The following is a 25,831-nucleotide window of genomic DNA, read 5'->3' as shown; positions in this document are numbered from 1 at the left end:
TTCCATCAGAGTCATGGCATGACAAAGAAGGAGCTCCGTATTGATGCTGGACATGATGGACCACCTCGCCCAGTAATAAATATGCCACGACCTGCTGGACATATGGAGATATCAGCAATCGTCCTCCTTTAGCAGAGGCCTATCAGCTCAGCCTAACTCTTAACAACAGTTGTTTGATTCAGATTTCTCATATCCCATCTTCTTTATTCTTCTATCTCTTCTTTCTACTACGCATCATGGGGTCCGCTGTGCCGTTCCCAGCAATGCTGGTATTTGGACCGCAATGCAGTCTTCCACAAGGAGAAGCTGCGGAAGACCTTCGTCAGGTCCTGGTCTCCCACCCTCAGCTTGAAGGGCTTCGGGCAGCAGTGAATGGCTTGCCAGCCCTGTGGCATGACCTAACACAGGCTGATCCAGAGTTACGCCATGTTCCTGGAGACACATATCTCAGGGACCTTGTGCAATGGATGGAAACGGGGGACCTCACCTGCTTCGACCACGAGTTCAACACTCTATCATTCCCCTTGATGACCCTTTTGCAGATTGCTCTCTATGTGCGCTATCTGGCCTTGCTACAGGAGCAACACCCATATGAGAGAGTCCGGAAGAGTCTGGAGTACAGCGGCGTCCACGGATTCTGTCTAGGATTCCTCTCAGCCGCTGCAGTTGCCCAGGCGGAAACCGAAGCCGACCTTGCGGTTTCCGCTGCCGTGAGCATTCGCCTGGCTGTGTGCGTGGGCGCTTACGTGGACAAGGACAGTGTTTTTGCTCAGCCGGTTCGCCTAACCGCCAGTATGGCAGTGAGATGGAGGAATGAAGACACGACTCGGGAGGAGGTAGACCAACTGCTTCAGAAGTTCCCACAGGTGAGTGCCCATTGCTAAGGTAGCAAGAGCACGAAAAGTTGCCAGGCCCTAAAGTGGTGGGAGAGGAAACAAATTGGAACAAAGCCTTACACAAAGTCAAGTCATGGAGCTAACAATCAAATTAGACTTATGTCTCCTGCGTCAATGACGAGTCCTGTATCACCGTCACTGTTCCTATAGAGCAAAAGGAACAAGTGACCAACACGCTGCAAGTCAATGGGTTGCGGGTACGCCCTGTTGATATCCAAGGCCGCTTCCACACTGCCACGCATGCTTATGCAATCACAAAGCTTCAGGAATTTTGTTGCACAAGACAAGACATGCAATTCCCAGCCCTCAAGGGCCCTACCATTCCTCTGCGCTCGAACTTCACGGGTGAGATTGTCCCCGGTCCGTCACTACATGAGCTGGCTCTGGAAAGTCTCCTAGGTCAGACGGCAAACTGGTACAAAACCATACAGGGCGCCATCAATGATCTACCAGACGTTAACCGCACTATTGTATTTGCGGGTTTTGGAGATAGTCCAATTCCTTTCTCGTTGCTACGAGAAAAGTCCACTCATATCATCTCGTTGTGGAATAAACCAGCAGCACCCTTGCCCCCGAAAAATGTTCCGCCTCATCAAACACAACTTGCAGACGATATGACGCTGTACACATCGCCAACAGCTGATAGTGTTCTGCAGGGAACCCAATATCCCCCGCACTCTGTTGCCGTGGTTGGCATGGCATGTAGATTTGCCGGGGCTGAGTCTGTAGACGAGTTCTGGAAGCTTCTCCTCTCGGGCAAGTCCATGGCTACTTCGCCACCAGTCGATCGACTGCCTCTGAACGATCTGCGTGTGCAAGATCGCGCAGATATCCAGTGGTGGGGGAACTTCATTCAGAACCCGGACACATTTGACCATCGATTCTTCAAGAAGTCAGCCCGAGAGGCACTTTTTTGGGACCCCGAGAAACGGCTGATCCTAGAAGTTGTGTACCAGGCGCTGGAATCGTCCGGGTACTTTGGAGTCGGGTGTGAATCCAACCCGAAGGACTATGGCTGCTACATTGGCGCTGTTGCCAACAACTACTATGATAATGTATCGTGCCACCCTCCAACGGCATATTCAATGCTCGGAACATCCCGCGCCTTTTTCAGTGGCCGAATCAGTCACCAGTTTGGATTTACGGGGCCTTCGATGACAATTGACACCGCGTGCTCATCGTCCTTGGTGGCGATCAACGCCGCCTGCAAGTCAATCCAGCATGGTGAATGTTCTCGTGCTATTGCTGGAGGTACCAATGTCTTCACCAGTCCCTTCGATTACCAAAACCTGGCTGCAGCCGGATTTCTGAGTCCCTCGGGGCCCTGTAAGCCGTTTGATGCCTCTGCGGACGGCTATTGTCGTGGAGAGGGTGTTGGTGCAGTGGTTCTTAAGTCGCTCGATAAGGCAATCGAAGAGGGTGACCACATCCTAGGCGTAATTGTTGGATCAGCCGTCAATCAGAATGACAACGATAGCCACATCACTGTTCCTTGCTCTGCATCGCAGACTGCCGCCTATAAACAGGTATTAAAGCTTGCCGACACTAACTCTGAATCGGTGTCATATGTCGAAGCACATGGAACAGGTATGTCCAAAACCTAGGAGCGTGTACATCTTGCTGATGCTGACATTGCGATCTAGGAACCCAGGTTGGTGACCCCATAGAATGCCAGAGCATTCGCGATGCTTTTGGAGGGCCCAAGCGGGACAATACGCTGTACTTTGGCTCCGTTAAAGGGCATATTGGGCATACCGAAGCCGCGGCTGGAGTGGCGGGTCTCGTCAAGGTGCTTCTGATGATGCACCACCAAACCATTCCGGGGCAGGCTAGCTTCTCTAAACTTAACCCGAAGATTCCAGACCTTCAGGTTGACCGTATGGCAATCCCTGGGGCCAATCAACCTTGGGATGCCTCTTCTCGTCTTGCATGCATTAACAGTTATGGAGCTGCTGGCAGCAATGCGGTTGTTGCACTTCGCGAAGGACCGAAGTTACCTGCGGCCAGCGCCCAACTTTCAAGGCCCATATGTCGATACCCACTGGTGTTGTCTGCCATGTCACAAAAGAGTCTGTCGATGTATGCCGACGAGGTGTTGAAATATGTGGCTAGCTATCCCACGCAGAAGGAGCAGTCGAGACTGGTGGCGGATTTTGTGTTCAATCTCACCTCGAAAGCCAACCCCACACTTCCATACACGGTGGCTGAGAGCGTTGAAACTCTGGATGATCTTCGTAGCATCCTTGGCGAGGTAGCGACCGGATCCAGAGTCTTCAGCAGAGAAGAGTTTAATAAAGAGCCAAGGCCGGTCGTCCTGGTCTTCGGAGGTCAAGATAGTGAAATGGTCGGATTGTCGAAGGAGCTTTACGCCAGGAATGCTTTGTTCCGAGATCATCTTGATGCCTGTGATGCAGAGTTGCAAAACCTCGGATTCGGTAGCCTGCAGCCGGCAATTTTCCAGAGCACTCCGATCGCCAACCTGACCACCCTACATGCGGCTTTCTTCGCTGTGCAGTATGCGTCCGCCAAGTGCTGGATAGATTGTGGCTTAAAGGTGAATGCGGTTGTCGGGCACAGTTTTGGACAGCTCACAGCGCTTTGTATCTCGGGCTGTCTATCCATGCCGAATGCTCTTAAGCTTGTTGTTGGACGAGCCAACTTGATGGTCCGTCACTGGGGCCCCGAGCGGGGAAGTATGATCTCGGTCAACGGCAGTCGCGAGAAGGTCACCGAATTGGTGGGCGCGGTTAATGCCCAAGGTGATAATCACATCGAAGTCGCCTGCTACAACGGTCCAAATAGCCATGTCCTGGTTGGCTCCACGGCCTCTATCGAACTCCTAGAGAGTGTCGTTGCCTCAAACGCGGCGTTCCAGGATTCAATGCGCCTCAAGCGACTGAAAGTAACGCATGGGTTCCATTCTAAATACACCGAAAAGCTGCTCCCTCGCCTCACGGATCTGGCCAAGAGTCTAACTTGGAATAGTCCCAGCATTTATTTGGAGACATGCACGGAAGAGCAGTCAATGCAGGACCTCGACTTCAGGCTAATTCCAGAGCATACACGAAAGCCAGTCTTCTTCCACCAAGCAATTGGAAGGATTGTACAGCGCTTCCCTCAGTGCACCTGGCTAGAGGCTGGCCATGGCTCCTCTATCGTGCAGCTGCTACGGGGTTGTCTCGGGTCTAGCGTGGACGCTGACCAGCGGGTATTCGCGTCACCGTTGACGGCACCCAATTCAAGCGATCTGCTGTCGGGCTTGACATTGGATCTTTGGAAGGCCGGTCATCCAGTTCAGTTCTGGGCCTTCCACCAGAAACAGAAACATGAGCATCGTTTCTTGACGATGCCCCCATATCAATTTGAGAAGAATCAGCACTGGCTACCATTCATCAAGTCTGTTGGCGTTCCTACACCTACAGGTAGCTCTGAGAACGGATTGGAAGACGTTGGGCACGAATTTATCTCCTTTGCTGGTTATAATGGTAGCATCGCAGGCCAGGCCAGATTCATAGTCGACCCGGAGAGTGAGAGATACCGCATGCTGCTAAATGGCCACATCACTTCGGGTCAAGCTTTGGCACCAGTCTCACTTTACATCGAGTTGATCTCCCGCGCGGCTTTGCTGCTCCATCCCGATGCAGATGCCTACAAGTCGCACGTTAGCCGGATTGAATCCCTGCAGATGAAAACTGCAATCGGGCTGGATAGCAACAAATACGTTGTCCTAGATCTAACACCAGTGTCAGGCGACTCGTTAGCCTGGGAATTCGAGATTTCAAGCCGACCCAAAGGACAATTGGCGGTTGAAACGGCAGACAGCTCAGTCCACACGACTGGAGTGGTCTCTCTGGCCGAGCGTAAAAACTCCAAGCTGGCGCAGATGTTCAAACGATACGAAGCCCTGATCGGAAGCAGCCGATGCAAAGAGATTCTGGATCATCCTGAGGCGGAGAAGATGCAGGGAAAGCATATCTACCAAGCCATTCAGCGACTTGTTTTCTTCGACCCAATGTATCAAGGTATGAAGAGTATTGCCAGTGTCGGCCACGAGGCGGCGGGAAAAGTCATGGCCACTGTCAATCCGGCCCTGGCTCCCCACGAACGGCTTTATGACGCGCCCTTGATTGACGGTCTCATGCAATATGCAGGAGTGCTAGTTAATTATTTCACACACCCTAGTCAAGATGAGGTAATGGTGTGCCTCGGTATCGACAGAATCGAAACCGGGGGCAACTTCAATCCCGATGCGCATGAGTGGAATGTGTACGCCGTTCTGACCGAGGACACCGAGCAAACGGCCGAATGCGACGTTTATGTCTTTGACGGCAACACCGGGCAGCTGGTCTTTACCTTCCTTGGCTTCCACTTCATGCGTACCCTCCAATCGGTGCTGACCCGGTCCTTGAGGGACGTAAATGCGGGTCAAGAAACGGCGGCTGACATGCTGCTGCCAAAGTTGACCGCGGGTATTGAACCGCCCATTCTCACGCCCACCAGCCAGCCATTTGCCAACGTAAACATCGTCTCTAAGCCACTGGCGGTGGCTACGAGTAAGCGGGATGAACTACTCAGCCTGATCAACCGGATAACCGACATTCCGCTGGATGAAATCTTGGATGACTCTACATTGGATGATCTCGGAATTGATTCCCTTCTGGTGACGGAAGTCGTCAATGAGGTCAAGACCGCCTTCGGCCTCGACATTGACATGAACACTTTCCTCTTCTTCCCGAACGTGAAGGCCGTCTATACCTATCTTGACACACAGCTGGGGGTGTCCCCATCTGCTGAGATCAGCGAAGTCTCCACCACTCTGGTGAATGGGACAAACAACGGGCCAGGTAAGGTTCCAGGTCAAGCAACTGCAAACGGGCAAAGCTCGGTGGACCGACCCGGACTGTCTCATGCTCGTGATGCATTTGACGAGATCCAGCATGCATATGATCGCCTGGCTGTGGGGACGAAAGCGGTGAACTTCTGGAGGGATGCCTATCCTCGCCAGGCCAGTTTGATACTCGCGTATGTGGTTGAGGCGTGGGCTAAGTTAGGATGCGATCTGAACCGCCTGGCACCAGGGGAAGTGCTCCCAGACGTGCCACACCTCCCGCGACATAAGCAGTTAATAAGGCAGCTACACCGAGTTCTGGAAGATGCGAACTTGGTGATAGAGAACGGAGCTGGAGGTTTCATCCGCACAAGCAATCCTATTGATCCCACCCCAGCATCCCAAATATTCACCGAGATCCTTGACGAATACCCCGAGCATGCAAACGTGCATAAATTGGTGCAGGTAACTGGTAGTGAGCTAGCAGGCTGTTTGACCGGCGAGAAAGACGGTTTGCAGTTGGTGTTTGGCGATAAAGTCAACAAGAAGAATCTGGATGATGTATACGAGAACTGGCCCCTTGTCCGCACGGGAACATTGGTCTTGGGAGAGTATCTCACAACGCTCTTTTCGCGGCCAGATCGACCGGGCAAATTCCGAATTCTGGAAATCGGTGCGGGTACCGGAGGCACGACCAAGTATATCGTCGATCATCTGCAACGTCACAACATCCCATTCGAATACGTGTTCACGGATTTGTCTTCTTCGCTTGTGGGAGCCGGCAAGCGCAATTTCAAAAATGTTCCAGGAATGGAATTTCGGGTTATGGACATTGAGAAGGACCCTGAAGCCAAGGACCTCTCCTCCTTCCATGTCGTTATCTCGACCAACTGCATCCATGCCACCCAAAACCTCACGCATTCCCTGACCAATATCCGGCGAATGCTACGCGACGACGGGGTGGTGACCCTCGTGGAGATTACTCGCAACATGTTCTGGCTGGATATCGCCGTGGGACTTTTTGAAGGATGGTGGTTATTCAACGATGGTCGGGAGCATGCAGTGACCAATGAGCACCTGTGGGACCAATGTATGCGCAAGGCTGGATTCCAAGATGTGGCGTGGACCTCGGGCGAGGAACCAGAATCCAACACGATTCGGATTGTTGCAGGATTTGCACAATCGCGTGAATGATTGTTAATCTCTATTTTTGCTAATAGCCTTCCTTGTCTCTCGACCTGTAGTTAGTTATCCCATCATATTTGGGGGGGGAGACGGGGGAAGAAATACTTCACAGGAACTATATCTGAAGAACAACCTAAGAACTCCTCATCCTAATAGGTCTTCAATGATTGAAGAATAGATGTATGAATGATGGATAAATTGAAGTTGGTGTGACATATGATGCTCTAGAGATGCAGTTCGCGAAGACGATATCTCTCTCTCTAGGCTAAATTGACACCTGATTCCTGATTAGTCAGCTTGGGGACTGCAGTTTACTAACTACGTAGTTAGAGAGTTGTATAAGAAGTATAAGAAGTATAAGATAGAGTCAGTTACCTACCTAGAGGATGAGAAATAGAACTCATATATCCCATACTAAACTACCTGGGTATATGTTGTTATTTTTGATCCCGGTTGAAGCTTTGAACTGCCCTTTAGCATACCAGTAACTGGTCCAATCAATAGCCCTGTACAAAAGACATGATCCCTGGTTGTACATGCGTCCTGCAATTTAGATTATGATTCTTTTATTCTACAGAATATTACCATAGTATCATATAGGATATATAGGATCTACTGTTGAGAAGAGAAAGCTGCAGTTCTCCTATTTTGGGCTGATGCCTGACTAATTAAGACATCCTCCAACTTCAACTTCAACTTATATTCTCATCCTCAACCACATCATCATCATCATCATCATCATCATCTTAAAACTCCTTTTCCATGTGACAAGTGCACGTTTCGCTCATCATGCAGCCAATGCCTCTGACGATTCACATCATTGCTTCCCCTCCTACGCTTTGCTGATTTCCCCTCCTTTCGCTAGGGCCCTTGTGCTGCACTTCAAACCGCCGCTAAGCTAGTCGCCTCAGATCATCATTGCCTTACCTCGAGGGGTGGCTGATTTTTCTTTTATTCTTCTCTTCTCTTTTCTTTTTCCCTTGTTCCTTGAAATCTCTTTCATCCGTGCATCTCTTTGTCCTGCCCCTTCCTTCGCCTTTGTTCTCGTCTTTCCTGGCAAGCCCCGAGGTTGTGTGTCTCATACGGCTTCTCCACCTCCCTTCTATCCTTGCACAGTATCACACCATTGCGTCTTACGGAGCTGCGGCCTTCCTATTTCGACTACTCGGCGGGGAACTGAACCTGATCATTGACGCCCAACTCGGAATCGTCATTCTCCCTTAGGTGTGGGGGCGGTGGTGGGAGATAGATAGGCTGCGGGGTGAACAACGGTTTGCATAGCAAGATCTTTGATCCCGATCGAGCGCAACGTGGACGGCTATTCCGCTCTCTGTGAGACTTCAAGTGCCAATCACATATCGTGTCTAGGTAGATCCTGTGTACTGTCCCCTCCCAAATTATCACCGATCTTCGATTTTTTGTTTCTGTGTTTGTTTGCCGCCCCCCCCCCCCCCCCCAAGCGCTGGCGCAGGTCTTTTACTGACTATCGATTCTCGTCGGCAGCCAAGCACTGCACTCGCTAGGCGGCCGGGATGCCTAGCCAGACCGAACAACCAGCCTTCCAGTCGTCCTCGTCGTCTTCGTCCTTACTTTCTTCGTCCACTTCCAGATCAACGGCGCTATATTCGGGTGATCGGGATACCCAGCCTACCAATTCATCATCATGCGACGTCCTTCTATCCTTACACCCTCAGCCTGTTGACGCGTTGTCTCTACAGCCTTTTTCTCTTGCGAATCGTGAAGACATGGCGCGGGAAGGTGAACAGCAAGCCGATATGGACCTGGGTGCTGACTCTTCGGAGCAGCGTCTGGAGTTGGAGCCGCGCGATCACTCCGCAGTGCTTGGGGGGAATCCTGTCACCGACGAGACTTTGTCGGCGTTCATGGCTGTACCTCGGTATCCGAATGTCGTCAACAACGATCCATTTGTTCCCGTATCGGAAGTTGTCAATGCGGTGATAGAACATGGGGATTTTTTTCGCCCTCACAACACGCCCACCCACGAGGCAGGACGGAATTTCTCTCCGCCGGTGGAGCTGTACATGTCGGATTCGGAAATGACAGATACTTTATCGGAGTTGGGAGGGGTTTCGCTAATCGCATACCCGCCCGAGCACGTCGGGATGGCGGAACTTGTGAATCAGTTCGTCGAGGACGCGCCGAATCCCTACCCGGCCATCTCTGATGGGACGGAAGAAGATAGTGTGACGGAATTGGCTATGGAGGATGAGCTGGACGCACCTAGAAGCCAGTCCGCGTTGTCGACGGCATTAGACGACGACCTGGATGATACGCGCAAATTTTACGGCGATCATGGCGACAGCGAATATGACGACACTTTCCACCCTCCCCCCCATTACGATAACCTTGCCGATCTGTCCGATGTTGACTTCGGTGACTTTTACCGTGGTTTCAACCAGGGCTATGGTCCAGAATTGTCGGGGTTTGAACCTGCTAGCCATGAGGACTACAACAACTTTCTGGACGGGGAGGAAGCAGCCGAAGACCTTGTAGGAGATACTCACTTTCCTGATTCTCTCCTGCACGGAACTAGTATGTGTTCCCAGCTTCGTTCGTTCATTTCGATTGCTGACGTCGTCTAGCTCAGGAAAGAAACTTCAATATCGATCAGTTCATCTCGCAGTGGCTCTTCCAGTCTTCGACGGCTTCCATCCCAATCCTCTCGATCGTGCCACCAGTGTTTCCGCAAAACCCAATGTCTAATATCATTCGCTGGAGCCCGCCTGCCCAAATCATACGGCCCAGTGGGTACACAAGAGATTTTTTCGATCTCCAGCAGATTCCCTGGTGGGAGAAGCTACGAGTCAAGCGTGCCGATGCGCGCCATTTACGAGACCAGTGGTATACCTCGTACCACAACCTCCAATACACGCGCTCTCGCTCAGGGGTCAGGCTGTCGGAGGAAGAGTTTTACTTCCAAGGCAAAGCTATGTACACGGAGCACAGGGCCAAAATCGAGCACTTTCAGCTGCGCAATGTGATGTCCGTTCCTGCATATAATACGGTGCATTTTTCCCACGAGTCCAAGGTGTATTCATGGGCTCCGGCATATGGGGATTTGAAATGTTTAATAGATTTGTCCATGCCCGTGGTGGAGACTGGATTCCAGGGACCAGTGAAGATATCCACCATGAAAACAGCTCAGGGGATGACCATTGCGGGTGGGTTCTTTGGAGAGTATGGCATGCGGGCCGCTGGCACTGAAGGGAAAGGAATTGAGGGGTTCGTGACGAAGGATCGCAATGGCATCACCAACCATATTGATATCATTGCAAGTCGGACAAATCGCTCACCGGTTGGGGTCTTCGCCTCGAACGACTGCCATATCCGGGTATTAGACTGTGAAACCAACACGTTTCTGGCTGACCATGAGCTTTCTCACGCCGTCAACTGCACCTCAACGTCTCCTGATGGCCGTCTCCGTGTGGTGATCGGGGACTCTGCGGATGCTTGGGTGGTGGAGGCAGATACCGGACGGCCCGTGCATCCACTTCGCGGCCACCGGGATTTTGGATTTGCCTGTGCCTGGTCCCCGGACATGCGACAGATCGCCACGAGTAACCAGGACAAGACGGCAATGATCTGGGATGCGCGCACGTGGAAGATGCTCGAAAAGATCGAATCCGACGTGGCCGGATATCGATCTCTGCGGTTCTCGCCGGTCGGTGGAGGGCCACGAACCCTGATGCTGTGCGAGCCCGCTGATCGAGTTGTGCTGGTGAACGCGCAGACGTATCAAACGCGCCAGGTGCATGACTTTTTCGGCGAAATCGGAGGCGCAGACTACTCCCCAGATGGCAGTACGATCTGGATCGCCAACACCGACGAGCACTTTGGAGGATTCATGGAATACGACCGACGGCAGTGGGGGCAGCGGTATGGCCTACATCACCCGCCCAACGAGTGGGTGAAGGAGTCGGAGCTTGACGAGGACGAGCGATGTTTGCTGAGCGAACGAGAGCGACAGATGAGGTTCTGGTGGAATTTAAGCGAGGAGGAGCATGAGGGGCTGTTGCTTTAAGCTATTTTTTTTTTCTTTTTCTTTTTCTTTTTCTTTTCACTGTTTGGGAGGTTTATTGAGCATTTCAGCGAGATACCAGGCATGCATTGTTTTCTGTATATCATCATCATCATAATCAGATCCGCTTGAAGTATATTTCTTGCCACTATCTCGGGATCTGTGGCGGTGCAACTCCGATCTCAGCTCCAGCCACATATTGCCCCTCTCTCTCTCCACCCAGGTATATATAACAGTGCTCATAATTCCTTTCCTTTCCCTCATCCTCATCCTCATCCTCACCCTCATCCTCATCCTCATCACCAATCCACTTAAAATGTCGCTCCAAAACATGCTCCTGGACGTCGTCAAGCAACACTTCGACCCCAACGACAACGACGACCTCAACCCCGCCCTAAACCACGCCGCCGCCCACGGCACCGACTCCTCTCTCTTCGCGCAGGCCCTGTCCTTCGTCAAGGAGCGCAAATCCTCCCTCGCCACCGACGAGGTCGACGAGCAGCACCTCGTCCAGTCGCACCAGTCGCTGTACAATGGATCCGGCCAGCAGATGGACTCGCGGTCCGTCGGGGCCGGCGCCGCCATGCAGGCCCTGAAGATGTTCAACTCCGGCTCTGCAAGCCAAACGGGCGGCGGCGATAAGAACGCCTTTATCGGGATGGCGATGGCGCAGGCGGAGAAGATGTGGGATTTGAAAGCCGGTAATGGGGAGGCTGTATGTTTTCTCTCCTGTCCTCTCCTCTCCTTTCCTCCTCCTCCTCCTCCTTCTTCTTCTGTTTCTGTTTCTTGAGGTGTTTGGTGATGCAAGCTTGGGCTTGGGGCTAACTGATGCATCTCCTTTCTCTCTCTTCTCTCTCGCTGTGTTAGGCTGGAGATAAACAATCTGCTGTTACCTCGGCGGCTGAGATGGCGTTCAAGATGTATACGAAGAGTCAGATGAGTGGGAGTTCCGGCACCGGGGGGCCAGCTGGGTTGATGGCTTTGGCGAGCAAGTTCATGTAACTTGCTCTTCTTCTCTTTCTTTTTCTTCTTTTTTCTTTCTTGCTTGCATATTCATCTATAGTGTAATATGACTTGTGCATGTACCGTTAGGTATCACTTGGGTAATTTGTTCTACGGTCAATTGAGACGTGAGGAATATATATATATATATCTAGTATATCTATGGTATATCTGTTTCTACCATCGTAGCGTATAGTAGGTAATAGTACTAGTGCTACTTAGTATTTACTAAAAGACCGAGAATACGGGGCTGGGAATATGCGTCCAAGACACTTCATACCAGTGACTTTAATGGATGGAATGTTTATTGAGCTATAGAGAAGACATGCGGAGCTGTAGGGTGATATATATGTACTAGCATAACTACCCTTGGAAAGAACATTGAAGCTACAAGGCAATATATACGGTTTAACAAATTAACATCCACTCTACCACGCAATGTCAATATCCAGACAAAAGGGTATGCAAGCGCCAATATGTACGGTCCGCTTCTTAGTATCAAAGTCCAGACCAGAACACTCCGAAACGTAACGTAACGTAACCTCTAATGGATGCTAATTGATGACAGAACAAATATCAAAAGAAGAAGAAGAAAAATATACTAAAGGGGAAAGGAGGGAAGAAGAAACGCAAAGACACTACTACCACTCGTCATCGTCGTCGTGCTTGCCCTGCATGGCGCTTTGCCGGGCTCTCAGTGCCTCGGCAAGTCCGCCAGCAAGACTGACGTTGGACAGACTGTTCGGTGTGCCACGGCCACTAGCACCAGAGGAATCATGCGAGTTCATGCTGACTGCGCTGTCGCGGGGAGCGGGAGGAGGGGCAGGGGCGGTTTTTCGCCCGGCCATGTTTGGTCGCTTGGCTGGGGGTGCTGGCGGCGCGGGTTTGGCTTTAGCTGCCGCTGCTGTGGCTGCTCCGTTTGTTGCGGGGATTGGGCTCGCTCGAGGAGCGGCTGGAGGTGGAGGGGGTGCAGGTCGGGGCGCAGCCGCAACTTGTTCTTCGAGATATGCCTCGGGGGTCCAGCCTTGGACCGAGGTTTCCATATTCATACACAACCACCAACCTTTTAAAAAGTTCAGTTAGTCTGGAATAAAAAGCATAGAGCTAGGCAGAAGTATCTCTCTTACCATTTCCTTCCTTGGAGACAATCTGGACAATCTGGCCCGCTTTGATTGTCAACTCGTTGCTGCGGTCGCTGCTAAAGTCATACAACACCTTGGCTTTCTTCGTAGCTGGAGCGGCGGCGGGTGGAGGAGGCGGGGGTGCCCTCGCAGAGTTTGTGGAGGAGTTACGAGAATGAGACGCGGCAATCGCAGCAACAGGTCGGGGAACTGCGGCGGGAGTTGGCTGCACTGCTGGCTGAGGTGTAGACTGTGGTAGAGGCTGACGAGCAGGAGCAGCAGGTCTTGCGGCCAATTTGGACGGGCCACCTCCGGGACCACCAGGCCGGAGAAGCTTGCCCTTGGTCACAGGTCGCGCGCTGACTTGCTTCGGCCGCGGGGTAGGCTTGGACACTGAATTAGGGGGCTCGCCGGCACTCGTATGGACTGTCGAGCTCTTGTAGCTGTCCACTTGCGAAGATCCTGGGTCTTTGACGACTTTCACCGTTGCCAGTTTTCCGGGTTTCTTGTTGTATTCAATCCTACTACGGTTAGCAAAGAGAACATTTGCTGGAACGAAAATACTGACTGTGGGCCTATCTTCAGATTTAGCTGCCCACGAAGGGCGTTGTGAAGATGAGTGAAGAATTCAGTCTTGAATACACAGTTGACTAGCGGATCTGGCTCCTGTCCCCCAATGATGAACGAGAACCAGTCATCCCGGAAGTTCGAAGCACTGACGGCCTTGATAGCCCCAATCGGTATCGTTTTTTCCGACGCGATGACAAGCTGGTTGTTGACGAGGGTTTGTGCCACGATATACACATGTCGGTTTGTCTACATACGTTAGCATATGTTGAATCTTGTAGAAAAGAGGAAAGACTAACCAGGACAAAGATACGAGGCGACGGCTTGCTAGAGCGACCAAACTTGGAAATCAGAACCTCACCACGGCAGGAGAAGAGAATTTCCTCCGATGCTAGAAACTGTTAGCGTGATTCGAGACATACTACAGGGGATGCTTACCATTAATAGCGGCACCGCTACGAATCATCTCTCCAGGGCCGCCCGTGTTACCCACGCCGACATAGTCACCAAGGAAGCGACGGGAACCGAGCAGACTCATCCTTCTGCGTTCTTTGCGACCACCGAGAATCTGATGGCCTTGGTCGCGCAGTTTGATGAACTCAAGCCCGCCAGTCATGCGGCGCCAGAAGCGCTGAATACGAATAGCGCACTCCGTACGGTAGCGCAAGTAGTTTCTCCAAGCACGCTGGATCCTGATGGCCATGTTGTGCCAGTAGCGGTCTCGCATGGCTTCCAGAGCGAAAAGGGTCTCCGGGGTTTTAATGAAAACCTTGGTGATACCCATCTGGTACTCTTCGGCGGGAATACTGGTATCTTTGAGAATCTGTCGGGCGCCAGACTCAGAATCACCCGTCCATGTATAGTCACCGGCGTAGGATGTCTTAGGAGAGAGAAGGTAGAAACGCTCCACAAACTTGTCAAAGGTTTGACGGTAGGCAAAACCAGCGCGGCGGATGCGCACGTTCTCCTGAAGACCAAGATACTTGATCTGATGCAAAACGTTACCTTCATTATATTCCCGCGGAGCCTTGTTGTCATTAGGCTTAATGGTACGAATATACGACGGCTGGGCCTTCATCAACGTTGCAACTAGGTCATTAGCCGAAGCTTTGATCTTGTCACTTGCAGTCGGAGGTCGCCTCTTGTCATCCTGGTTAACCTGGTTCGGGAAAAGAGTGTGGACGAATTGGTTGCCACTGGTCTGGACGAGGTTCAGCAGATCCTTCAGCAGCTGGTCCTTGTTCTTGTCTGTCATTCCTTCCACTGCATAACTGACATCACCAGCATAGTGCTTGACGATAAACTGGCCCTGTCGGTTCTCAAAGTTGGGATTTTGTGAGAGGAAGTTCAGTCGTCCAACAAAGGTGCTGTCAGCAGCGCCCGAATCGGCGTGCGCCGTTGCACAAGCATCGTTCAGAGCGGCAAACACACCAGGAGGGCGTTTGTCCTCGATTAGCGAGCACACAACCTTGTTGTCGAAGTACTTAATAGGCGTCCATTTGATCTGTTCACGAGCGTACTCGTCCTGCTCGGCTTTCAGAGTCAACTGGATGAAAATTTGCTGGAGCTTTTCGTTGACGTAGTTGATGCAGAGCTGTTCAAACGAGTTCTTCTCAAAAATCTCAAATCCATAAATATCGAGAATACCGATGGAGTTCGTGATGGATCCCTTCGCAGCGAGAGAGGCGTTGACTCGTTGAACGATCCAGTCGAACAGGTTGAAATAGATTGCCTTGGCCAGGGCATCACGAACAGCCAGGGCTTGGACGGGGTTGAGCGGGACCTCATAGACCGATCCTCTGCGGCCACCACGAGCGGTCTCCATGATGCGGATAGTCAGGGCCTTCTTAACCTCGGCCGAGTCCACCTCCAGCAGGTATGCGACAAAGTTCACCACGGAGTCATCTGTAACAGCAGCGTTTCCTGAATCGTCTTCGCCAAATTGGACGTTACCAATCCACAGGATCGCGGCCAGCATCCGGAAGACATTATCCTGCTCAGCCTCCGACATTCCAATAACCGACATGGCATTGATAGTATCTTGAAACTCTGCCACATCGTTGACTCCAGGAACATCGAAACATTTCGATCGACTTGTATATAGATAGGATTGGGGCTGTTGGATGCCAAACATGTCTGGTTGTTGTTGATCAGCAACCGACACTGCGGAGTAGAAACGTCCAACATACCTTGGTACTTCTTCGGCGCACCCTTGGTGAACTGGTAGAAAATGTGAAAGTTCCGTTCATTCATAATCTGCCCCACGACTCTCGACTTCTCCAGCAGGTAGTTTGTAATGTTAGCGCCAACAGGTTCGCCATTCACGTTGAATTCCAGTTCCAGGTACTTTCCGAACCGCGAGGAGTTGTTGTTGCGCAAGGTCTTTGCATTACCAAACGACTCCAGCAGCGGGTTGGTCGCTAGAACCATGTCCTTTGTCTCCTGAATAGACGAATCGCTGCCCCCCGATACACTGGCGATGTATTGCATGAGCCGCTTCGCGGCCTCAGTTTTACCCGCGCCCGACTCACCCGAGATAATGACACATTGGTTGTCTTTGTAGGATTTCATGTTGTAGTAAGCGGACTCCGCGACGGCGAATACATGGGGAGGGACCTCGAGGCGGTTCTTGCCCCGGTAGGAGTCGAGGACATTGTCGGTGTAGATACCCACTGTTCAGGAGGCGGGAGCAGTCAGTGAGGGCCACCCCATCGCATCACGGCGGGCAATCCACTTACAATCTCGAAAAGGGTTGACAGACACCAGCACATGACCGATATAAGTCTGTTAATCCATTGTGTCAGCACAGCTTCCACCCCCCCCCCCCCCCCCTTTGCGCGCATCCCCGGCAGCCAGAATGGGCTTACGTAGATCTCGTCATGTTCAAATCGTATTTTCAGGTTGTCGTTGATAGCCTCATTGGAGATCTTGCTCAACAGCGTCAGATCCGACACACCAATCTCCTTCTTCTTTGTGCTCTCGAAGATAGCTTTCTTGACCTGGGGCTTGCCCGCTTGTCGTCCATCGCCCACATCCGCAGCCGCCTTTGACCGACCGAATCGACCTTTCTTCTCCCCGCCAACCGGACGTCTTGAGTGTCCCTGGATTGCACAGTCTGGTTTAGCTCCTGGGCTATTGAATAACCCCGCCAAGTTGTCACATCAAGGGAACTCACCATTGTTGTTGTTGTTACTAGCGACCTCACCGGGTCTCGCACGTAGGCGACAAGATAACTGGCCTATCAATTCCACAGACAAAGAAGAGTGCGGGATAACGCTCAGGCATACACGGGAATAAACACAAAAAATAACGGGTTCATTCCACGCAGGGAGATATCCGGCAATAGGAAAGGGGAAATGGAGACGAATATGAATACCGGGGAAAGAGTGGAATTGTACACGAGGGTTGTCTAGACAGAGAGTGTGGGAGGAAGGGAAGAGGAATGACGATGGTGCCCTGGGGAGGACTCGTTGGCTGCTATTCGGGTGGAGTAACCTCAGACAAGGAAGAAGAATAGAGGGGAGGGAAAGAAAAACGCCTGCGCCACAACTATGGAAGATTATGTAGTTTATTAGTCTTACTGTGAGTAAAATACACACGTGTGGCACCGTTGGGTCTCTTTTCTTGTTTCTTGGGTGGAAAACGCGCAATCCCTTAAGTTATTAATATCTCGCTGCCTTCGGGTCTGGGTCCAGCGGCAAATCAACCTGTTCCTGTTCAGTAGTATGACGCTGCACTAGATTAGCATCCACTTGTCGTTTCTTTAATACTCGATCGTAGTACGGAGTACTAAAAAGTCGTTGTCTTCTCAAAGCACCGCATTCACCCCTTATTTCAGTCAATCGGAAAGAACGGCCTTGGTGCGGGTGGCAATAGATAGATAGATAATTCGGCAGACCGTTTCGGTGACATTATTCGAGCGACATATCCTCTTGCCAGAATTTTATAATTTTCGTCGCCTCTTCCTCTCCCAAGTAATCCACGAGAGTTTTCCGTCCTTCCTCTGTCCGAACAGCTCGACTCAATGCCCGGAAAGACGGATACAAATCACTCAGGATATTCACGTTCTGGCCTGAAAGGGGGTGGGAATGTGACGTAACATGAGCCAGCAACGCAATGGAATCTCCCAAGGACGGAAGGGTCGCAGGTATATCCTCGAGGTTGGCCATGTATTTTTGAATACAGGAGACGAGAGAAGAAGCATTAGGAATGGGAATCACTGGCATCGAACTGGATAAATTCTCCAAGATACTGATGGAGGAATAGGTTAGCACAGGTCACGCAAGTATAGTAGTATATGGGGGCATGGAGCAATACAGCACTTGAACCGCGAGGAGTCCATCAAGGCCATACTTGCCACTTGCACTGCTAAATGCATTCTCTGAGAGCAGAAATGCGATGACTTTTTTCGCGCATGGTAATTGATTAGAAGCAAATTGCTCAACTTGGGAGATGATGTCTTGCTTCTGCAGCTCGATGGAGGTGGTTGTAAGGAGGAGGGCGTGCAAAGGTGAACATCCTTGCTGTTGAAAGATGAAGTCCGGGATCTGTGAACCGCTCTCTGTGATGGGATTGATTATTAGTATTGATGGGTCGTTACTTGGAGACTGGCTGACCTTGGAATTGCTCTGGTGACATCGTAAGAATTGGCCCAATGACCTTCCAGATAGAACGGTTTCGGAGAGATGAGCTGAAAGTTCCTCTAATATTGATAGAGTCCATCATGTAATACTATTTCGGGAGTTCTCATGAAGGAAGAAGGCTGATGAATATATAGGGTAGGAAGTGGAGTTGATGAAGTCTATGGGAGAATAAATATCACTCAGCGCTCACGATGCATAAGATCCCAAAAGCACCCGCCTTTGTTGGTGAAGGGAATCTATCTAAAATATCTATATCTATATCTATATCTATATCTCACCATAGTAGGCGAAACAGCTCTAGCAGCAATAATGTACAGTGTAAGTAGTGACGACCAAGGCCAATTAGGTTGTTCTTAATTCTGACGTGGTCGACTGATTGCTCCCTGGGCTAGTTGGAGTGTGGGGTTTAGTATCCATAGGAGTCTTGGATGCCTCAATACGGCTGTCCTGGATGACCTTTTCCACCTGTTGTTCGGGACTCTGTCCAAACGAGAAATAGGACGTGATCGTCGAGAGCCAACTCTGCTGTTCAGGTTCTTGCACGGGTTCCGATTCCACATCCCAGACCTCTCGAGGAAGGATTCGACGGGACGATTTCGGGAGCTCGCCATGCTTAGCCTTGAGCTGTAGCAGCTCCTTCTCAAGGGCGATGAGGGCCTCTCGCGCCGTCTTTTCCGACTGCTCCAGCTCTCCCAAGCGCGCAGCAATATCCTCTCTCCGCGTTGTCTCCTTCCTCCGCGATCTCCACGACTCGAACACAATGAGACCGCCCGCAACGAGGAACAGAAATGATTCACTGATGAATGTGGCACCAGATTCGATTGCTTTCGACTCCGACAGTGGTCGAATGTGGGGTGCGGGGGGTGGGTTGGAGGCCGCATCCGCGGCCACTTTGGCTTTTGCGATTGCTTCTTCCTCCGCCTTTGTCTCCGCCTGTGTCTTCACGGTTGGAGAGGTCGGCTTGTGCTTTCGGACGGCCGCCTCAGCAGCAGCCTGGCGTTGAGAAGCGGCATTGTCACGTATCGTTCCGAGACGGAGCCGCATATCGACGCGGTGAAGAGTCTGGGCAATGGAGACGCAGACCTGTTTGAAGCGTTCATGTTCGCGAGCCTGTGCCTTGATTTGATTCTTCTCGAGGTTAGCTAATATTCCTCCGAGATTATGCGGGCCAGTAAGGGTTGTGTTGACGTACGGCTATCGGCTTTGACAGTGTGCGGATGGCAAGGGAGGAAAGCTTGAGGGTGAGAGACATGGCGAGATGGACTCGAGGCGCGGGAGAATAGGGTTAATGTGTGACAGAGAGAGTCGTATCTTCCGCAAGCATTCATTTCCCTAAGATTAGTTATGGAACACAGCTAACCAACTATCGCCATGATGTTCTGATGACCGGATCATCAGGCACCAATATATCCTAATCCAGTTAGACCCGAGTCAGCTGCACACGCGTGCATAACAGCGATTTATGCCTGCTGACATCAGCAATGCCCGTTGTTCCGGCACACGGATCAATGTTTATCGATTGCCGCTTTTGGCAAACCGTTTGGATCGACTCCCTCCATAATAATCCTGTCCTGCTCTGTCTAACCCTTTTGCCCTCCCTCCCCCTCCCCCCACACCTCCCTTTAAGTGACTGTCGGTCAGTCAGGTTGGCTTGCGGCGTTGGATGCATATCATTGTTTTTGAGCGTCATTGTTAATATCATTTTTTCTTTTTGTTGATTTCTTCTAGTGAGTATCTCCGCCTAAGCGACTGGATGCTTTTGACTCTGCAGGCCCTTTGCTTTGAAACATGCTGATGGATGATGAAATGACAGGGATACATCCACCTCCAATATACCCCATCCTGCTTAATTGATTCTTTATATCATACTCGATGACCGCTACGACTGTATGGTTTTGGGAATATCTGTCTGCGCAGTTGTCTGGGCTCAACATCATTAATATAACCGAAGTTTGAGAAAGAAAAACAGGGCGGGACAATTGCTACGAAAGGACAATGGAAGCCTTGTCGCCGCGATCTACGAATCAAATGATCAAGCCCAAGACCTCTATGGAGCGAAAAGTCTTGGATAAGAATGCTGCGGCTGCGAATGCCGCCCAGAAGACGGCGTCATCTAAGAACCATGCGCCCCCACCACCAGCGTTGGTGGTCGAGCCGGGAGATGATGGGGAGCGATACTCGACCGGAGCGTTTCTGGGGAAAGGCGGGTTCGCGATCTGTTATGAAGGCACGCTAGCGCGCAATGGCCGGGTTTTTGCAATGAAGGTGGTGAGGTCGGAGATGTCGCAGAAGAAAATGCAAGAGAAGGTAATTCTGCATGCGCAGCAAGGACGCGGCGTGGAGGATGCTAACGAGGGTGATAGTTTCGTACCGAGCTGCAAATCCATTCAAAAATGCGACATCCCCACATCGTCGGTTTCCACCGAGCTTTTGCTTTCGACAAGTGCATATATGTCATTCTGGAATTGTGCCCCAACGGTTCAATAATGGATATGGTTCGCAAAAGGAGGTGCCTCACTGTCCCCGAGGTCCGACGATTCATGGTCCAGCTGTGTGGAGCGGTCAAATACCTGCACAAGCGAAACGTTGCTCACCGCGATCTTAAAATGGGAAACCTGTTTCTCGATCACAACATGGATATCAAGGTTGGGGATTTCGGATTGGCAGCCATGATCATATCTGAGAAGGACGAGAAGCGGAGGAAAACTCTGTGTGGAACGCCGAACTATATTGCGCCCGAAGTTCTTGATCGAAGTAAAGGAGGACATACCCAAAAGGTTGACATTTGGTCATTGGGAGTGATTTGCTTTGCCATGCTCACCGGCTACCCACCCTTCCAATCGAAGACCCAGGAGGAGATATATAAGAAGGTCAGAAACCTGACCTACGTCTGGCCTAAGGATTCTGATTGCTCGAACGACATCCCAGAGGAGGCCAAGTCGTTGGTCAGCTGTTGTCTCAATCTGGAAGAGCAGGAACGCCCTGACCCTGATGATATCGTAGAACACCCATTCTTTAATATGTATGATGGCTGTATACCGAAAAGGTTAGATACAACCTGTACCACGCAAAGGCCACATTGGCTGCGGACCGACGGGCCGCGTGGCGACTCTGTTCGGTTTGGGTTTGGCTTGCAGTATGATGAAAGGTTTGCAAGCTACATTGACCATATTGACGACCCTACCCAACGGTACCCCATCTGCAGAGCGGCATTCTATAGCGCTTGCGGTGTTGGCAGGAAGCCCGATGGCACGGCGCGCAAGTCTACTGGGCAAAACGCCTCCAAATCGGCGTTTGCGGAGTGCTTGTCTGAGGAGGAGAAGGGACTTCAGCCAGTGATTCCCCTGCCCGAAGATATTGTTTACTTCTATCCCCGTGATTTGATGGGAGACTGGAGCGTGCCTGAGTCCCGGTACACCAATCGCCGAGAAGATTCGTCCTTTGACAGCAGCGTCCTCTCAACAAAGAGTAGTCTTACGTGCCTTCGAAATACCGCCGTGTCACAGTCCCGAACCCAGGCGGCCCTTGCGGCAGCGCAACAGCGGCGGAACGAATCCCAGAGCCACGCAGCAACGCTCCGGCAACAGGCACTAACTGGGCGAGGCGCGGTCAGGAAGGTTCCCACATTGTGTGATCATCCACTGGCGCCAGTCCCCAGGGCTGTCTCCGATACGAAGGAGATGGTTTCCAGTGCGGCACCCGCGCCGACTGGGGGACTCGCAGATCGTCCAATCCGAACTCGGCGTGGAATTGCAGCCTCGTACTCAGGAATGGGGTCCCTGCGTGATTTGGATAAGAACATCGCCCCACAGGTGTCGTCGAAGCCCAGCATCGCGCCTGGTATGTTAACTGTGGGCAAAACGCGCTCTCAGTCCCGGAGATTAGAGGCAGCACACCAAGAAGCGCTGCAGGGGCGTCCATCTCTCAAGGAGCGCTCGGTGTCCACGCCGGTGGATGATTTGCCGTCGAGATCAAGACAGGCTTCGGTTCGACAAGCACCTCCATCGATGGCGGGAGAGCATCCTGTCCAAACGGAGGATCGTGAGAAAGCCCGAAAGGAGGAGGTGGCCCCACAGGTCCAGCGGCGCCGGCCAGAGTCCTTTCCTCAAGCCGTAAGTCGATGCGGAAGCAAAGCTTCCATGTCCTCTGCCAGCAAGTCCCGGTCAACGCTTGGATTATACCCGCTTTTGCACCCCGATGATCATGCCGAGATTCTCCCCGGATCGTCCCTCGACGACGTAAAAACGGCTCTACGGAATATGATCTCGAACATGGTACCGCATTCGGCTGCTCGACGGCGAGCCACGTCGCGCCGGGCGCCACACGTGTACGTCATTAAGTGGGTAGACTACACCAATCGGTACGGCATCGGATACGTGCTGGATGACGGAAGTGTAGGTTGTGTATTCAAGGCGGATAATGGGCAGCGTGCTAGCGGGGTCGTGGTGCGCGACGGCGAGCAACACATTCGGCGCAAAGCTCGTAGCCAGGAGAAATCGGACCCGGGGGCAAACGCTTACTCAGAGGCGGACCAGCTCATTCCCCGCGCAGGGAAACCGGTCGAATTCTACGAAAATTGCAGCGAAGATTTTGCCGAGTGTCGAGGTGGCATCCGGCGAGCGCTGGTCCCGCCGTCCTTGTTCGAAGTGCAAGGAGCCAGTGGAGGAGTCAAGGTCCGGATCGATTCGGGCATCGAGCGCGCGCGAGCAGACGCCGAGAAAATCAAACGCGTGAAACTCGTGGACCAGTTTGGGAAATATATGATTGGGTCCCTTGGCCGGCATGGCGATGACGGCGCCCTGGACGACGAGCACCTGACCAGCGGCGTTCCCGGTCAATTCATCAAGTTTTACCAACGGCTGGGCAATGTGGGTGTTTGGGGATTTGGGGATGGCGCGTTTCAGGTATGTAACTGCTAATCCTTTTCCACCCGCCGGGGGGTGTTTGAATGCTTACGCTCTGTGCAGTTCAACTTCCCGGACCATACGAAGCTAGTGCTGTCGCCTGGCCGGACCAGGAACTCGTCACCGTGGATCGACTTCTATCATCTTTCACCTTCAGCCGCGCGGTACTTGGCGACGAAAGGAAAGATGCATCCGTCAGGGTTTGATACTCGCGCGGTGGTGTCCGATGAGGTGGCGACGTTCCTCAGCATTGCGTATGGAACCAGCGCAAGCTCTCTGGACGAGCGAATCCGGGACGTGCTGGAGGCCAACTCGTTCCTGGAGAAGGTCAGCTTCATCAAAGAGGTGCTCAAGGGCTGGATTCGGCATGGACGGCTGGGAGGACGACCGTCCGTCGACGAAGGTGCGGCTGAGGTGTTCTGGGAGGGTGCGCAGGAGCGTGCACAGTCCAGTGGAAGCGGTGGGAGTAAGTTCGTATGGGTAACAGTCGGTTGCCCGGGGGGAGATGGGGAGTATCGCTCGGTATCTCTGAAGGAAAAGCAGTCGAAGACCACGACGACGAGCCATCACAGCGGCGGAGAAGCGGAGATGGACAGCCTCAAGGAACGGCTACGGGTGTTGGGAAGTGCATAAAACTGATGATAAGATGACCATTTGCCAGCTGTACTTGGAGTTGTTTTAGTATTGTTTTTGTTTGGGATTGATTCTGTACGGAGTTCGTTCTGGAATAGGGTCCAGCCATTGAATAATTCCTGACGCTTCACTTTAAGCTGGAGTGTCAATCCTGAATGCAGTCGTTGTTATTCGTTCTTACCTCGCCAGGTATTTTGTGATTCCCTATACCTATATCTATATATAACTAGCAATATATATATCTAGGGTCAACTAAAGCAGGATCTGTTATGCAGCTTCTTTCAGAAAGCGATTTAATGGAGATTTCCGGTACTCTCTCCAAAGCCACAGCACAGGCCTTCACGTCGTCTGAACCTTTGGTAGTATATAATCCGCTGATGCCTAGCGGAAATGCCAGCTTCTACATCTACCTACCAAGGTGTAGACCAATGCTCGAACGCATCTCAGCGCTGATCGACATGTTCTCGACGTGGATGTTACCTTCAGCTTCAGCTCCAGCTCCAGCTCCAGCTCCAGGCCCTACTGCACCTCCCCCCCCCGTGAACAATACTCAACCCGGCCCGCTGCTGAACAGATCCAACCTCGCATTCCGCTGCCATATCTGTGGAGCCCGGTTCGAGAAAGAACTCGACGCACTCTACACGTTTGTCCAGCACCCACCCTGGAAGGACAGAACCCGATTTGCCCTCTGCAGCCCGGAGACCCTCAACGAGATATACTTCAAAACCCCTTGGACCTGGGGTACATTTGTTCGCTGCGGTACCCTCTTCTTCCTTAAAACCAGGCTACCTAAAGCAAGGCTACAACTAACCCAGCACAGCCCGTGATCGAGGCACCACCTCCCCCAGCACAACCGAATGCAAAGGCCGGTTCCAGCTCCTAGGCGTCTCCCAGCGCGGACCCTGGGACGAACCCCCCTACATCGCCGTGCCGCGCGATCCCAACATCATAATGGTGGGCCGGCCCCTGCCCAGCAGCCGCGACGAAGACATGTACCGCGTCAACCTCGCCACACACCCGGACCTCGACAGCATCCAGCCCTGGCTGGGCGCCCGCACCTACCACTTCCACGAACGATGCTGGCAGCTCGCCCTGCGCGTGCTCGGGCCCCGCATCAAGGAGGAACCCGACCTCGGCTTGTTCCTGCTCTCGCTCCGACGCGGCGGTCGTCTCCATCGCATCATCGCCGCCCGGTTCGAGGAGGCCGCGCCCCTCATGCTCGAGTACCGCGAATGGTTCCGCGCCGTGCGGAAACGCCAGGGCCGGTCTCTGCGCCAGCTACGCAAATCCCCGCAGGACTACAGGAGCTATGTTTGTTCCATGGTGCAGCTGGTGCATGGGCGGGCTCGGCTTCCTGACCTGCCCGCCGCTGTTGTGTACGGGGAAGACGACCCGTGGAATAACATCGACGTGCGCGACCTCATCGACGAAGCGGTCCGCCGGCGGCAGCAGCAGCAGCGCGAGTCTGCTTCCAGGAGAGAAGGCGGCGGAAGATGCAGACAGAGAAGAAGTACAAGTCCAAGTCCAACCATGCTCGTCCGCATGCCGATGGACCTGCAGATGCTGGTCGTCGACCACCTGCACGAGCCGCGAGACATCCTCGCCCTCGGTCTCGCGTTTCGATGGCGGCTTCCCGAGACCTACTGGCGCGCGCGGTTCCCCAAACACCTGGTCTTCGAGTACGCCGCGTTGCATGCCGTCGAGCTGGACTGGGAGTATCTTTGCCTGGGGGCGGAGAAGCTGATCGCGACCCAGAAGCTGTGGCGGCGGGAATGGGTCCTGGGTTGCTTGGAGGAGGTCCGGCTTGCTTTTGAGGAGCTTTGGGGGCAGCGGGGGCAGCACCGTGATGGGGATGGGGATTATATTATGTGACTGGGGAGTTGTTAGATCTGTCGAATTATCGCTTGCCGGTAAGAGATGATGACAGTCAGCGTGGTACTTACTTCGCCTGGTCAGAGCTAGATTTGGTCTCGATCAGTTTACCTGCAACAGGCATGGATAGGTAATAGACCT

At 52.4% G+C, this 25,831-nt stretch overlaps 8 protein-coding genes across 8 annotated transcripts; 5 read left to right on the top strand and 3 right to left on the bottom strand.

Annotated features, from left to right (window-relative positions):
• Positions 1-263: 263 nt before the first annotated feature.
• Positions 264-6,918, top strand: P175DRAFT_0469512 (uncharacterized protein; the record flags this gene model as incomplete). The annotated part of the gene is made up of 6 exons (XM_040895003.1): positions 264-866; positions 992-1,169; positions 1,296-2,483; positions 2,540-3,472; positions 3,551-5,673; positions 5,746-6,918. The coding sequence occupies 6 exons, from the start codon at positions 264-266 to the stop codon at positions 6,916-6,918; spliced, it is 6,198 nt and encodes a 2,065-aa protein (XP_040755361.1).
• A 1,523-nt stretch (positions 6,919-8,441) lies between these two features.
• On the top strand, positions 8,442-10,951 carry P175DRAFT_0489143 (WD40 repeat domain-containing protein; the record flags this gene model as incomplete). Its single annotated transcript, XM_040895719.1, has 2 exons — positions 8,442-9,462; positions 9,513-10,951. 2 exons carry the CDS (start codon positions 8,442-8,444, stop codon positions 10,949-10,951), a joined length of 2,460 nt encoding a protein of 819 aa, XP_040755360.1.
• Positions 10,952-11,264: 313 nt separating this feature from the next.
• P175DRAFT_0527421 (uncharacterized protein) lies at positions 11,265-11,950 on the top strand (the record flags this gene model as incomplete). Its single annotated transcript, XM_040899520.1, has 2 exons — positions 11,265-11,663; positions 11,816-11,950. 2 exons carry the CDS (start codon positions 11,265-11,267, stop codon positions 11,948-11,950), a joined length of 534 nt encoding a protein of 177 aa, XP_040755359.1.
• A 293-nt stretch (positions 11,951-12,243) lies between these two features.
• On the bottom strand, positions 12,244-17,197 carry P175DRAFT_0497094 (class I myosin myoA). Its single transcript, XM_040896202.1, has 9 exons — positions 16,814-17,197; positions 16,506-16,739; positions 16,377-16,422; positions 15,828-16,310; positions 14,077-15,774; positions 13,938-14,029; positions 13,640-13,887; positions 13,078-13,592; positions 12,244-13,013 (listed from the first exon to the last, which is right to left on the bottom strand). Exons 1-9 carry the CDS (start codon positions 16,814-16,816, stop codon positions 12,592-12,594), a joined length of 3,741 nt encoding a protein of 1,246 aa, XP_040755358.1. The 5' UTR covers positions 16,817-17,197; the 3' UTR covers positions 12,244-12,591.
• A 352-nt stretch (positions 17,198-17,549) lies between these two features.
• Positions 17,550-18,360, bottom strand: P175DRAFT_0527419 (uncharacterized protein; the record flags this gene model as incomplete). The annotated part of the gene is made up of 3 exons (XM_040899519.1): positions 17,550-17,889; positions 17,956-18,199; positions 18,255-18,360. The coding sequence occupies 3 exons, from the start codon at positions 18,358-18,360 to the stop codon at positions 17,550-17,552; spliced, it is 690 nt and encodes a 229-aa protein (XP_040755357.1).
• Positions 18,361-18,623: 263 nt separating this feature from the next.
• Positions 18,624-19,533, bottom strand: P175DRAFT_0527418 (OPA3 family protein; the record flags this gene model as incomplete). The annotated part of the gene is made up of 2 exons (XM_040899518.1): positions 18,624-19,409; positions 19,474-19,533. The coding sequence occupies 2 exons, from the start codon at positions 19,531-19,533 to the stop codon at positions 18,624-18,626; spliced, it is 846 nt and encodes a 281-aa protein (XP_040755356.1).
• A 341-nt stretch (positions 19,534-19,874) lies between these two features.
• P175DRAFT_0497090 (uncharacterized protein) lies at positions 19,875-24,069 on the top strand. The gene is made up of 4 exons (XM_040896201.1): positions 19,875-20,008; positions 20,095-20,588; positions 20,645-23,185; positions 23,249-24,069. The coding sequence occupies exons 2-4, from the start codon at positions 20,277-20,279 to the stop codon at positions 23,816-23,818; spliced, it is 3,423 nt and encodes a 1,140-aa protein (XP_040755355.1). The 5' UTR covers positions 19,875-20,008; positions 20,095-20,276; the 3' UTR covers positions 23,819-24,069.
• Positions 24,070-24,294: 225 nt separating this feature from the next.
• P175DRAFT_014360 (uncharacterized protein) lies at positions 24,295-25,796 on the top strand. Its single transcript, XM_040892421.1, has one exon. The coding sequence runs from the start codon at positions 24,770-24,772 to the stop codon at positions 25,688-25,690; it is 921 nt and encodes a 306-aa protein (XP_040755354.1). The 5' UTR covers positions 24,295-24,769; the 3' UTR covers positions 25,691-25,796.
• Positions 25,797-25,831: the final 35 nt, after the last annotated feature.

This window comes from Aspergillus ochraceoroseus (assembly GCF_002846915.1).
Source record: "Aspergillus ochraceoroseus IBT 24754 chromosome Unknown P175scaffold_1, whole genome shotgun sequence".
NCBI classification, from domain to species: domain Eukaryota; kingdom Fungi; phylum Ascomycota; class Eurotiomycetes; order Eurotiales; family Aspergillaceae; genus Aspergillus; species Aspergillus ochraceoroseus.
This window is presented reverse-complemented; position numbering and strand designations above follow the sequence as displayed.

Excerpts from the sequence above, each read along its gene's own strand:
- P175DRAFT_0497094 (XM_040896202.1), bottom strand. Across the intron at positions 16,423-16,505 it reads TTGAACATGACGAGATCTAC|ACTTATATCGGTCATGTGCT; the intron begins GTAAGCCCATTC and ends ATGGATTAACAG. Across the intron at positions 16,311-16,376 it reads TGTCAACCCTTTTCGAGATT|TGGGTATCTACACCGACAAT; the intron begins GTAAGTGGATTG and ends CCTCCTGAACAG.
- P175DRAFT_0497090 (XM_040896201.1), top strand. The coding sequence starts at position 20,277 with ATGGAAGCCTTGTCGCCGCGATCTACGAATCAAATGATCAAGCCCAAG. Across the intron at positions 20,589-20,644 it reads AGAAGAAAATGCAAGAGAAG|TTTCGTACCGAGCTGCAAAT; the intron begins GTAATTCTGCAT and ends CGAGGGTGATAG. Across the intron at positions 23,186-23,248 it reads TTGGGGATGGCGCGTTTCAG|TTCAACTTCCCGGACCATAC; the intron begins GTATGTAACTGC and ends CGCTCTGTGCAG.
- P175DRAFT_014360 (XM_040892421.1), top strand. The coding sequence starts at position 24,770 with ATGGTGGGCCGGCCCCTGCCCAGCAGCCGCGACGAAGACATGTACCGC.